This window comes from Chlamydotis macqueenii, chromosome 1 (assembly GCF_036417535.1).
Source record: "Chlamydotis macqueenii isolate bChlMac1 chromosome 1, bChlMac1.mat, whole genome shotgun sequence".
Classification (NCBI taxonomy): domain Eukaryota; kingdom Metazoa; phylum Chordata; class Aves; order Otidiformes; family Otididae; genus Chlamydotis; species Chlamydotis macqueenii.
In genome coordinates, this window is record NC_141556.1 from 78,241,211 (window position 1) to 78,255,252 (window position 14,042).

The 14,042-nt window shown below is 41.4% G+C and overlaps 1 protein-coding gene across 6 annotated transcripts in view; it reads right to left on the bottom strand.

Annotated features, from left to right (window-relative positions):
• Window positions 1-382: 382 nt before the first annotated feature.
• The window catches only part of KIAA0930 (KIAA0930 ortholog), a 79,521-nt gene continuing 65,861 nt past the window's right edge, over window positions 383-14,042 (bottom strand). For 3 of the 6 annotated variants that reach the window (XM_086757762.1, XM_086757748.1, XM_086757784.1), the window contains 3 exons: window positions 11,492-11,654; window positions 8,532-8,687; window positions 383-5,347 (listed from right to left, as the gene is read on the bottom strand). In XM_086757762.1, coding sequence (XP_086613888.1) covers window positions 5,307-5,347; window positions 8,532-8,687; window positions 11,492-11,654 — 360 coding nt within the window. In that variant the 3' untranslated portion in view covers window positions 383-5,306. The remainder of the gene's footprint in view (window positions 5,348-8,531; window positions 8,688-11,491; window positions 11,655-14,042) is intronic. The other 3 variants (XR_015259969.1, XR_015259966.1, XM_086757770.1) reach the window with 3 other exon arrangements.

Sequence of the window (14,042 nt, forward strand, 5' to 3'; positions counted from 1 at the left end):
AAGACAAAGATCAGTTTACGAGGGCCGTTTTGGAGGTGATTTTTTTAATGCCAGCATCTAAAGAAAAAAACAAAAAGCTTTTAAAAACAAATTCAAGAGTACATTGACTTCTTCTTCCTTATACAATGTCAAGTTGTCAGAGGCTGATCACTGAAAGGTTCAGCAAGCAGAGTTAGAAGTTGGGCTTCTGACCCACAGTCTTCCTCTCAAAGTGGAAGAACGAAGAGTAAGGAGGCTACTTTGCCTCGTGAGTGTCTATTTGGCAATGCTTACCGTGAGTGCCGCAGAGCATTATTCTGCCATTTATGCTTGCCATCAGTAAGGAATACATTCAAACACCACTACGCACAGTAGAGAGAAAACACTATTAACAGAATTCATGGTCGTTTAAGAGGTCTGTTTATTGGCTGCAGGGTCCAACACTTTCTTCGCTGCTGCCATATTAAAGTCAGCTCAATTTTTGGTGCACAAAGGTTCTCCTTGCTCTTTGTTCAAAGGGCTCAGTACAGTGCCAGCATTTTCAGCCCATCATCTTTTAATCAACATTGATGATCAATGAGGCAAAAAAAAATCCCAAACCATGCAACATGTTAGTCTGATAGAATTAGGCTGAGAATATTTATATATTTACATAGAGAACGTTCAACATTGTAACCTGCTTGCAGCCTTGTATTAACTTGACCAGCTACATTCTGGCGTAAAATACTCTTTCGTTTAAGGTTTGGTGTAAAAGCTACTTATTTCGTAATGCCTTTAACTGGATTCTACCACACCAATTTTTGACACAGAATTTCTACACACCAGTGCCACACACTTTCAGTCATACCTCACAAAACAAGATAAGGCATTCACAGATATCTGGCTGCTGTGATCACAAGAAATCCATTTTCCAGAGCTTTCAGCCATGACTTTTCAAACACAAAGGGCGAGTCTGCAGGAGACGTCCGGTTCTTCCAAGAACTATAAACTTGTCATTTCTTGATGCTGCTACGCACAACACAGATAGAGTTTAAGACTACTTTATTCATTTCCTAAATAAAAATTTGTTCTTAAACCCCACTGGATAACAGCAGGGCTTAGGCACTTCTGAAGATTTTATCTTATATCTATCTTTAATACGGGGAAGCATCAGACTAAAAATACAGGAAAAGCAATCATCTGGAAAGTAAAAAAATTAATGATTGGAAAGAAGCAGGTCAATAGGCTAAAAGTGTAGACTATTTATGTGAACTCCACATTCACACAGAACTTCTGTGACCAGATGGGATTCTGTACATGGGGGTCTGCTGGAAGAGATCTGTCTGCAGAGCCAAGGACTTCACTGTCTAAATTAAAAACTGGTGTAAGACTATTTTGGGAAAAGCATATTACTGTGAGAAGTCACCTGTACAAAACAATTCTCTTTTCTAGAAAGCACATAGTGCCCAGAAATGGAAAACTGAGTAACAGCAAACCAGAACCCAACATGCTCCAGCCTTGTAAACAATGAAGACCAGGAGAATAAAAAAGAGGAGGAATATGATCCCACACAAACTGGATTAGCCGAGACAGCTGAAAAGATTTGCGGTGTTTCTAGAACTGGCTGCTTCTTTTAAAAGGAGACTTGGAACCCACTCTTGTGCTGGCCGGCAGTAGAACATAATTTCACATACACGGTGGTTTCTAAGGCAGAAGAATAACTGGCTAATGCAAAATAATTTAAGACCTTTCTTTAAAAAACAAAGGCTTTTTACTTGTTAAATTGATCGCAGTGAAAAACCTGTTAAGGGTGAAAATATTTACATGCTTGCATTTGACATCTATCAATATACATCATCTCTGGAGACTGTGAGTGGTAAGCCTTGATCTCCAGAAGGAGTGAATGGGCAGAAAGATGGAAGAAGTTAACTGAGTAATGAAGTATGGTAAGAGATTCTGTAAATAAATAAAGCTGTTCTGCAAAGCTTCCCGAATTTGTTAACCGTGCTGCATTCTCAAGCATCAACATAACTAGTGAAAACCACCATGCTCCAACAGCTAAAACATCGATAGCCACACAGCCTCTATGGCATGCAGAACGCACCAGTTCATTCCTCAGCAATTATTTAAATGGCCAACAGAGACTCAAAATGGTTTTCTGTTTAGGAGCTACAAAATTAAATCTCTCTCCAAATTAGAAGGGTGAGAGCTTCCTAACAACATACCCTTTTCTTTTTGGTATAGTGCAATAGCATGCTAAGGGCCCAGCTGTGCCGTCTTGACCCAAGTAAAACTTTGATCATATTCCCTGTCAATCTGTCCATATGAGGACAATAAATTATAATTTTCAAGGTTTGTTTAAAAACAGAACAAAATGGAGAATATGTTTTCCTCCACTTGATAACAGAAAGTGGGAACCAGGGGCTATACATAAAAAGTCTAAGTCAGTTGTTCAGAAAAGGAATAACACTGAGAATCTGGCACATCTACTTGTTTCCAAAAAGCACTATTGACATTCAGTAGACTTTTGGACCTCTTTTTTTTTTAATGGATGTCCATCTGGGCATACCCGTAGCCCTTTTCTACTAAAAAAGGTGAGTCTTCAACGTACCTACAGCATATCCACTAGCAAGATACAAGAAATAAACTGACTTTAAGGACATTCGCATTGCAGCCCTTCAAGAACAACACATCAAAACTCACCCACGTACATGTAACAAAGCAGATGATACCTCCTGCATAATAGATGTGGGATCTGAACTGTACTTTCTGCAACGTTGCCTTTATACTAATGTACTAGTTCAGAATCATTCTTCATTTGCTCTGAAATCTATGCAGCAAGATTTGCTCAGTCTTTCAGATCACACGGAACTAAGCTACGTAAACATAATACAAGCTACCAAGAAAGCATTACAAATTACTGTCGATTGACAAGTACTCAGGCACCTACCACCCGGGTTCCAATCTGGATACATTTCTTTTTCATATGTGTGATTCCTCTGGCTGTTTGACTGAAAGGTATCGTCACCAGTAGTACAAATATTAGTCCTCTCCCTTCCCTCCCCAATGAATATTTAAAGAAAAATCGAGCACTGATTTGCCCAGCCCAGCAGTATGAAAGCACAGAACAAGGAGCATCTTGAGAGGCTTCAGACTAGGATTGGTCTTCTAGCTCTTCTAATTAAACCACTCAGAGTGGTTTAATTCTTGGCATGGGCATAGGGAGAATATTTGCACCAACTAACATTAGGCACACCACCTAGGGATCTCAGGTAAGCACCTAGGCTGCCTAGCAAGTTCCTTGAGAGGGCACTTCAGCTGCTGATTTAGGACTCTACTTCTCCCCCTGCCAGCTCAGGAAGGAAGCCTAGGCACCCAAGTTACCTGCCTCAAGTTAGACTGTGTGAACACCCTCACATACACACAGGCACAATCACACGCTCCCACGGAGCAAAGTTCAAAGGCTGCAACATGAAAAGTGGCTGTGCTGGTAATGACAAAGTGAACTTTTTTCTAATGCTGTTGCAACACATTTGAAGTGAACTAAAAACTGGTCAGCCGTCCTTGTCATGCACTCATGCTGCCGGTGTTAGAAATGCCATCACTGTGCTAAGGTGACTACTTTCAGGCCTAGGCTCAAATTAAAAAAAATAAAAAAAAAAAAAAAAAAAAAGACCTCCTTACCATGCTGCATTCACCACGTTGGGCTGAATGATAAAGTTAGTCTACCTTTATGCTGAAGTGGAGCTATTCCCATGGAACCTGGCCTGAGGAAAAAAAAGCAGAAAGTCCTATTTGAGAGGTTAAGTCATCAGATGCTATTGAGAGAATAACAACAAAGCACTTTGGGAACGGCTGGGTGTGAGGGAGACAAAGGTCCAGGCTCAGAGCACATGCCATTTGGTAACTGTGCCAACAGCGTTAAGTTTAGGTGCTCAGAGTCAGAAAAGTGACAAAAATGGCATTCTTCACTCTCTCTCTGTGCGTGTATTGGAGCCTCGCATGCTTTAAGTGACATGTTACCCCACCCTTTTCTGTGCCAGTTATGCAGTTATAAATAAACCAAAGTATTGACCGGCTCCCATATCAAAACAGTGAACCAGACTGCAGTAGTCTAACTATTCCATCATTCAACTTTCAAATGGCAAGGACAGTAGAGTTTTGCTATTCAGAGAAAGCTGCATTTTACCTGTAAACATAAGGCTTTTTTTCCTGAGAGCCCCTGACACACAGTTTTCAGACCTCCCACTATGCTATTTTTAGTCACTTTTCAGAGCAGAATTACATTTCAATCTTTTGTCTTTCAAGAAAACTCTCCGTGCTTCGGCACGTAACAGTACAGCAAAACACCACCAGGAGATGAAGCACCCGGGCAAGCTGCCTGACCATTAACCAGCTCTCATGCCCTCCTTTGCTACAAATGCTACCGCAAGGATGACTCTACACACTCTGAAGTCCAGTGCATTCAGGAGGATGTTGGTTATTGGCAAGGTTTTTAGTTTTTGGAGTCCAATTATGGCCTCCTATTTTTCCACTTTAGACACAAACTTGTACCGAGTCAGCTAACAGAGAGATAAGCAGCATTAGTACTGGGTACGAACTTCGGCTTTAGTATAGCAGCACATTTTAGCCTTCTTTTCACTGGCTCATTTTCTTAGCCAGCTCTTGAGGATGAAAATGTTGCTGTTCTTTGGTAGATACAGAAATCTGTCAGCAGAGTTCACCTGTCCTAACACTGACACACAAACAAATGGGAACATTTCCAGCCTCCTATAAGCTCTGACCTGACCAACTGCACATACTAAAATGGCCATGCATCTTTGTAGCCTCTTTTTCCTTTTCCTCCCTCAGTAGGAAATCAGTCTTTCATCCCTTCAATCCCCATACACGCGCTCACACACACATTAAGCTGACAAGGAGAGTGTATGGGCGAGAGTCTACGGAACAACGTTCATTAGTACATCATTATTAAATTCTCAGGTTGTTTCTCTCAAAGAATATAAAGTTTAACACATTCTGTACATATTGTTGGTTTCTTAGTTATAAAGTAAACACAGTAACAAACTGTCCATAAAGTGTTAACTCATTTTAAACACAGCCCCTTCTTGTTTTATCTTGCTGAAAGTCCTCTTCCAGTCAGCAACACTTGAGCAATGTACTGCAAGTGTGCATATGGTGTATGACAGCAGAGGAAGGAAGAAAGAGGCACTTTTGATCGGCTGGTATTCTTGGACTTCCCTTTTTCCTGCGGAGGTTTATGTTCCTGACACTAGATGGTAGTGTTAGCACAGAAAACCGCTGTGGTTAGGCACTTGGCAACAAGGCTCCAAGGCAGTGCCCGCTCTCTGCTATGTCATCAGAATTGGTTTCTGCCGCACTTCCAGGATATCTGGGCAAGGGAGAGAAACAAAGAGACACAGCGAATTTAGGAGGGTCCTGAAAGTAGCCACAGTACCAGAAAGCATGAAGAACTGGAGAAGCAATGGTGGACTGCAGCACAGTCCCCCTGTTACACGGCTAAAGGAATTCAAAACACAACAAACATGCAATTTTGCCTATTAATTAAGTCCAATTTAATTCCTCCCCAGCTGCATCCTACTTGAGAGATGGTAAGCCACAAATACATCCCATCACATAGAGATGACGGCTAATCTACTAAGTATCATTTACGGTGGGATGAAGCAACACGTGTCAGACACAGAGTGGTGTAATATTCCAGAGAAACAAATGGAAGTGCCGTTACAGGAGATGCCAAGGGCTTTCCCTTTCTTGAAGGGAGAAATGGTCCATCTCCAAGACCCTTAAAGACACTTTCGGCTCTGAAGATGCGGGTACAAATAATTCAACTGTTTAATCCATTCTATAATAGCCCAAAGCCTACACTTCTGCACACAAAAAGCTGCCACAAAAACCACTCCTTTTGTTGGCTCCTCAGTTCTATATTGCCCAAATGTGACAGAATATGGACCTGTAAAATATCTCTTAATCATGGACATTTTTCCAAACGTGGACAGTAAAACCAGCATGCTGGCACAGCAGTACATAGAAATACCTGGAAACTGGGCTGCTAAGTCCTTTTCAAGGCTACACAGAGAATAAATAAGACGGGCTTAATTAAGAGGCTGACCACATACAGCCGCACAAAGAGGATGAAGGGAGTAAAAACTGATCCACAGCTGCAGAGGGCTCTACTTACACTTGTAAAGAATGAAACACAGCAGAGAGAGTCAGTGAAGGGCCACAAAGATGATTAAGGGATTGGTGCATCTGACATACAAGGAGAGGATGAGAAAACTGGAATTATCTAGTATGGAGAGAGGCTCAGAGCAAAGGAAGTCTTATCAACATGTATAAACTCCAGACATTTTAAAATGTACTTTCATCACTGTCACTGAGATCTTAATTTCTTACTACAGGCTTCCTAAACTTCCCAAGAGAGATGAGCATCTCTCCCACTTCACTCTGCCCCACACTTGCTGGAAAGCTGCCACTGGTGCAAATACATGGATTAGAAAAAGGCACTGGAAACGGGCTCTACTCAATGTGCCAAGCTAAAGCAAACACGGATAGTGAAAAACTGCAGATTAAAATTCTGCCTTATGGCCCAGGCATTCCATGTCCTATTTCAGTGCATCTCAATATATACATTGACTCCTGCAACCTTATATTAAACAAATTAAGTCTCAGAAAGGATGTTCAAGCTCAAATATTTGAGCATGGAGGCATTTATGCCACCCACTTGATCAAGTATTAAATGCCAGCAGGAACACCGCCTCTTCTGTGAGCTCCAAAATGCCTGCGGTGAGAAAGTGAGTGAGCTTGATAACTCCAGCTAACTAGCTGTAAGATTATCACCACAATTATCATAAGGAATAATTACGTATTTTGCTGAAACTTTGTTCAAAATCCACCCTTAATTACAGAGAATAGTTTTTTTTCCCTGAAATCCGTCATTTCTTCTAAATTGAAGTAAATCTCTACATACAGTGAAAGGGTAAACACAGAAACACCTCTCTAAGTTAAATTTCCACTTGTACCTTATCAGCTACAATTTCCTCCTCCGTAGAGTAACAGCCGTAGAGTAACAGTACTTTTGCAACAGGCTCAGAGATCTCAGCCTGCAAATGAGGATAAGACTGCAGTGTTACTATTACACTAGCATAATACCATCAATGACATTAATACCCACACTATCTTCTCATCTCTTTTAGCAGCAGATTAACCTGTTTAACAACAGATTTCCTAACTCCTTTCCTTTTTTTTTAGCTACCTTTCAGGAACAGTCTGGAAATAACCACCATGTAATAGACTGGCTTTGTTTTCAGATGTGTGCCCTTTTTAGACCCAGCCAAGAAAAAGCAGGCATTGACCAAAAGTCCACAGTCCAGACAAACCTATTCAGAAGTCATCCCATCTGCTGGATAGAAAGAGAAGGAAAAAGATTAAGTTCTTGGAGGAAGTAACAGTAATAAGGAAATTCCAAGGTCAGAGACAGGACTTGACATTGCTCTGGGATCATAACTTTATTCTGGTCTAGACTCTGGAGGTGAAGAATAGTTTTGCCTGAGATACTGCTGTGCAGCTGGATCAAACTTTCTTTCTGCCCATGATGGTCAATGAGAAGGCATTTCAGGGCTTCACTTCGGAATAATGAAGAGAACGGATAGTAACACTAGTAATCTCTATATGAAAGGAACTGCCACTGCATTTAGACAGATGAGAGAGTCTTAGAACACTGCTGCTTTCTCAGTTTTCAGACATATCTCAAGAGTCCTATGGGCACACCCTCATATTGCGAGCTGTATCCCTGAAAGGCTAGCTGATGGACAGAGTTCAAACAGATCAGTTGTTTTCTGTAGTTCACCTGTATTTGTAGGCAGACAAAAGTTATCTGGATGAATATCAAAACCTCAGTGCTGCCTGCAGACTGTAAAACCCAACTTATTTTGCTATCCTAGCCCAGCTGAACAAATGCAGAGTTGTCCATCATCAGTGTAGCAACTGGTATAACTAGGCCAACAGCATGGGGGACTCTGATTATTCATGGTAGAACACACAAACATCATTATGTCTAGATAAAGACACTAGACACCTGACAGATTTATAGGCATCAGTGTGGGCACTCTGATCAGTCCAAGCAACTTATGGAAATAAAATATATGAGTCAAAATTGGCAAAGGAAGTAACTTCAAATACCAGAGCTGCCTTTCTGTAATCCTCTCAGTCACAGGTCTCTGCTACAACTATTGCTGTCAGTGGATGGGCTCACAATGAGTTGCCTTGCACTCATGAGATGGATGAAGTTTGAATTCCAGTTTCAAAGCAACTAGTGTTCATCAGGAAGTTTGTTAGAAGAATCTACCGGCTTGTTTGAATCGTCACCAAGCAAAATCACCCCAAACTCAGAGAACAGGCTGACATCATTCCACTTGTTCAGGCTGATTCGCTGCTACAGGATCTCCCTTACAGAGAAAAATACTTGTTCCTCTATCTTAACAGCAAAATCCCACAACACAGAAATCTGTCTTGGAATCAAAGGACTCTGCTTATGCATAATACACATTAAAATTCACCTGTTAAAATTCGATGCAATGGCAAAGTGATGTAAGTTAAGTGTGCATAGAGTAGAAAATTTTCATCTGTTCTGTTCAACTTCAGCCATGAGCCCACCAGAGACCGTCCTGTTCCAGACAAGGACCGCGATCTCAGATTCGTCGCATTGTGCAGATCTGTAAAGGCAGAAGACAGCAAGCTTAAAGTGATTGTACTTTCTGCTTTTTACTGAAAGACTCAATGAAAGCTTCTGAAAATAAAAAAAAGGAAAAGCCTACTATTCATTGTCTAGAGAGAAATCACATGCAAGTCACTATTATTACTATTTTTATTTTTAATTACTCCGATCTTGCTCAGCACAGAATTCACCATTTACGCTGAAGCTAATGAATTACATCAGCAGCTGGCAGCAGCAGGAAACCATTATACCCAGTAACAGACCAGTCAGGAGAGGGAATGAAGCCACTGCTAACACACTCTGCAAGCAGCATCCTAACCGAGCCTTTCCTCATATACAAAATAATATAACATCCCTACAATTAAGTAGTTACTCATGCAGAAATTCACAAGTGTAACAGAAGGAAAATTGTATCTTACGAAGAAGACTGACAACTACGAGATACAGGGAGAGTCAGGGTTAATAAGCCAGTTTACTGCAGATTTCCATGCATCCCCCAAGCCAAACCTGGGAGCAGTGCCATTCTTCCCATAATAAATTTAGAGGTCCACAAATAAAACAAAAGGATTCTGAATCCATTGTAGGCTAGAGGTGGGTTTTATATCTGCAGGTCTCTCCCACAGCCAGGAATGTACACGCCATATATTTTGAGTGTTTCTAAACCTTCCCTTGATTCATCTGTAAAACTCAACCCTGTCCCACAGTGCTAAAAGCAGATGCTGAAGTGAACACAACAATTCTGATCGAGAGTGATCCAAGCTTCAGGACTCATTTTTTTAAAAGCAGGTCCTGATCCACACAAAGAGGCCCCTAGCAAAGGAAGAATACGTAGTAGTAGCGACTCTAGGAAGATGCATACCAATGTGGGAGGGAAAAAAAAAAAAATCATATCTTGTTTTCCCAACTTTCCTGTAAATGTGTACAGCCAAGCAGTCTATTCCCTCTCCCCTCGCATTACTACGACGCCAAGAGCACTGTGGTGATTAGGTCAGAAGGACTTAACTCTGGTAGCTGGAATCAGTACAATTCTTCTGCTGTGTCATGCTTGCATACAGCAAAAGCAAATGAAGTGGGCCCTCATGGGCTGTTCCTGTCCCCAACAGGTCTGTCTGCACTGAGGGCAGGTCTGCGGCAGCACTGGCCAGACCAGGGACACTGCTGATCTTTAGACAAGCAAGTTGTCCTCCACCCACAAGGCCAAGATGCCCCAGAACATCTCTGCTTCCACAAAATCCCATCACTAGGTGAACTGAAGTCAGCTTTTCCACTCTGTAACGAGAATTTCACAACCACAGCTTCTGAGCAAACACTGGTAGGATACTCACATTTCTGAAATTTGTGAAGAAACCTCATTTTAGTTTTTTCTCCTTGTAGAAATCTCATCTTTGAATAAATTAAACTTCCTAAGTTGTGAAAATATTCCTCTATTTATTTTTAGGACCAAGAACAATAAGATCAAAACATTTATAACTAAGTAAAACCACAGTTCTTGGTATTTTATATGCGTACTATAAAACGTCTGGAAAATTTGGAATTTGTTTACTTCCATAAATAAACTAGAAGGAAAAGAAAATTAAAATAATAAGAACATTCATCCTTATCATTAAGTATGCTAGGACCAGATCCTGCAAAACAATATTGAGCAAGACACTACCACCACTTATAAGGGCTGCCAGATAAATGCCTTGAACTCCATTTTATCCCATGCAGCCTCCAGGAGAAAGATATGAAAAGCAAGACTCCATGTGGGAAAGCTGCCCTTCTCCCCACAGTATGTAGCATTTGACCCAAGCCCTACCCTTGCCCTAGTAAAACATGTTAAAAATATATCTCCTTTGAAATAACAGACATTTTGACTAGGCAAATCAAGGAAAAAGAGATGAGGAAAGGTTTCTATTGACAGAAACCCCTTGAATTAGTTACAACCAGTTTAAGTTGCACAGAATTTGAATTAATTGTTATCACTTAAGCTTGTTTTTCAATGTGCAATTCTTTATTAGCTAAGCTGGTCCAGTACTGCTGAGGCGTAATAACTTGCTACTACAAACAGAACTTTTGATCTGGAAATTACCTTTGTGTTTATCTATTAGCATGCCAACAGATAGTTAGATTTTTTGGCTTTTCTACTGAATCTTTTTTAAACATATGAAAAGCAGTTTGGACTTCGATATTTGTGACTTTCCTGCCTAAAAAATACGTGATATGATTGGATTTACTCACTATGTTCTGAATCAGACTCAATTTTTTGTCTTGTTGTTTTTTTCATATTGAGTAACTAGAATTCAAAGGAAGAATTCCACAAAGCATTAAAGCACTATATAAACAAATTAATTAGGTTTGGTTTTTTTTTTTTTTAAGAGAGTTCAGAACTGATCCAAAGCCAGGTGAAGTAATGCCTTTTCATCAACTTTAACCATCTCTGGATCAAACCAGGGAATTAAGAAAACCTGTCCATTAGAGCATACTCTACCCCACTATACTTTGATAGGTGGAAGAGTGCCACCTGAGAGAGTGTATCTGGGAAAGGGGGAGGACCTTTCCCTGCTCAAGTTTCTCTCAAATGGGTCTATATAAAAGGGGGAGATAAGTTTTAAACACATGTAGGAATTGTTGGTCTCCAGCCTTCAAAAACACACTAAGCCTGTCAATAACCCCATTTTCAGAGTGGCACTGGCATTGGACTTCCTGTGAAGCTAGGTTTTTCACACAGCAAACCTTTTGGAAAATCCAGCATTGGGATCCCTTTCCATAGCTCTGTGCCCTCTCCAGACAAGTCTGTTTAGCTGATATTACTTCTCTCACCTCCGCCATCATCATCTCTGAAGAACTCCTCACTGTCGTTTGCTGAGTGGGATTTTTTCATCTCAGCAATTCGATTTCGGGGCACTTTTCTCTTGAGGGATGGCGAGAAAAAGGATGGGCGATTGTTGCGTTCTGGGGTTGGTGGTGTGCTGAAAGAAGTGACCTGAAAGGGAAACAGAAGAAATGCTAGAGAGTTTTGTTTAAAAAAGTCTGTGCTTCTAGTAAAAAATAATCACTCTCAAATATGTGTCATGAGGCAGTGGTGTGTAAAAATCAGAATCATGACTGGTATCTAGCTGTAAGTTTTATCAGAGTGGCCAGAAAATGAACAATTATCTCAGCTTCAAGATGCTCATCATGATGAAAATATTTTTATATATCATCACTGTCAACTGTTATGTGAATAATGAAAAACCTCTCTCCTCAGCTGATCGCTTTTAACAAGGACTTACAGTCATAAAGGAAGAAAATTAATTATTTTGGTACCAAGAATGTCAATCTTATTTTTGCATGTTGAAATTCAGAAGGCTTAATAGACTAAGAACATACTATATTGGAGACAGTAAAATTGTGCATCTTCATTTCTTTGGCAAACATAAGGCAGCAGTTTCCCTGCTTAGAAGGATGCCACATGGGATCACTATGAAAGGTCGCAATGTCTCTGTGAAGCAGGGTCACAAAGCAATTACTTAGTCTAAGATGCTGACGCAAAAGTGAAGTCAATGTACAATTATATGTGTATTATATTTCAATATAAGACAGAGAAGAACAAGCTGAGACGCCCCTGATGATCTAAATGATGACAAATACAAGGATATAATTGTCTATGGTGAAACACAGGTTGGGGACGAAACTATAGAGTCACTCTTCCTTCAGAGCAGTAGTTGCTCTTGAGTAAAACAAAGTGATAGTCAACCATACGTATTTCAGAAAGAATTGAAATGTAGTACTTATGTACTGTTTTTGCTAGTAATATTTTAACAGTTTAATTTCAAATGAAAAAAAAATAAGGATAACTACTTTGCTAATAGAGGCGAATAACTTCTATCTCATCCTTCCCTCTGCACACAGTTAATGTAACAATCCCATAAATCTCCCTGAGATGACACTTGATATTGCTCATAGTTATCCATACAAATAAGGAGGAAGGTGACGTGTGAGTGAGGATGACAGCCAAGCCAGGTTGGTGATGCACTGCAGAAACACTATGTTGTCCCTCTATCGTTAATGTTTAAAAAAACAAACAAACAAACAAAAAGTAGAAGCATTCTAGCACCCAACTGATCCTTTCTTTAGTGCACTTGTGTTGTGGTTTTGTTTAGTGAGGGGGGGCCTAAGCTGGTGGCTTCTGTAGGAAACTGATAGAAGTTGCTCCCCTTTGTTCAGTGGACTCGGCCGGGCCTAGGGTGGACCTGCTGCTGGCTAAGGTCGAGCCAATTGGTAGCAGAATGTTCCGTGGTAACGCCTCTGAGATAACTTATTTAAGAAGGGGAAAACAGGAAAAAGAAAAAAAAAAGAAAAAAAAAAAGAGAAGAGAAGATGTGAAGAAGCTGAGCGGGGGCAGAGGTGCAGAGAGCGAGGCGCAGGCCTCATGGGCCTTGCAGGCCTCACCCTCTGGCCTCTTGCCAGGGGGCCGACTGGGCCCAACTCGGCCCAGCCCGGCTGCAAGAAGAGGAGAGGAGATGAGATGGATGATGTGAAGAGATTCTGAGAGGCGTCTGCCAGCCTGTTGTGAAGAACTTTTCTTGTGAGAGGAACGGCTGCAGATGCCAAGGTCAGTTCAGAAGGAGGGGGAGGAGTAATGCGGCTCCTGGCCAAGATTCCCCTGCAGCCTGTGGTGATGACCATGGTGGAACAGGTTGTCCCCCTGCAGCCCATGGAGGTCCACGAAGGAGCAGACATCCACTTGGAGCCCGTGAAGGACCCCGTACCGGGGGAGGTGGATGCCTGAAGGCAGCTGTGGCCCATAGAGGGCCCGCTGGGAGAGCCAATCTAGAGACTGCACCCCATGGAAGAGATGACCCACGCGGGAGCAGTTTCACTAAGGACTGTGGCATATGGGTGGGATCCCACAACAGAGCAGGGGAGGAATGTGAGGAGTTCTTCCCCCGACCATGAAGCAGCGGTGTAAAACAACGTGTGATGAACTGACCGCAACCCTCATTCCCTCTTCCCCCCTGTGCCGCTCGGAAGGGGAAGATAATAGAGGTAATGTTAAGCTGGGGAAAAGGGAGGGGTGGAGGGAGGTTATCTTGTTCTCTGTCTCATTATCCTGCTGTTTGTAGTAATAAATGAATAGTTTTCCCCAAGTCGAGTCTGTTTTGCCCATAACGGTAACTTTAAGGATTTTCTCCCTGTCCTTATCTCAAACCTCGAGCCATTTTTTCTTATATTATCTCTCCCTATTCTCTCGGAGGGTGGGGGGAGTGAGAGAGAGACTGCGTAGTCTGGTCCCGATTGGGGCTGAACTACGACAACTTGATCTGTGCTTGTCTCTATTTTTAATTCTGTAGCCATTTCATATCACACCTGGAGGGAAAACCAGAAACAG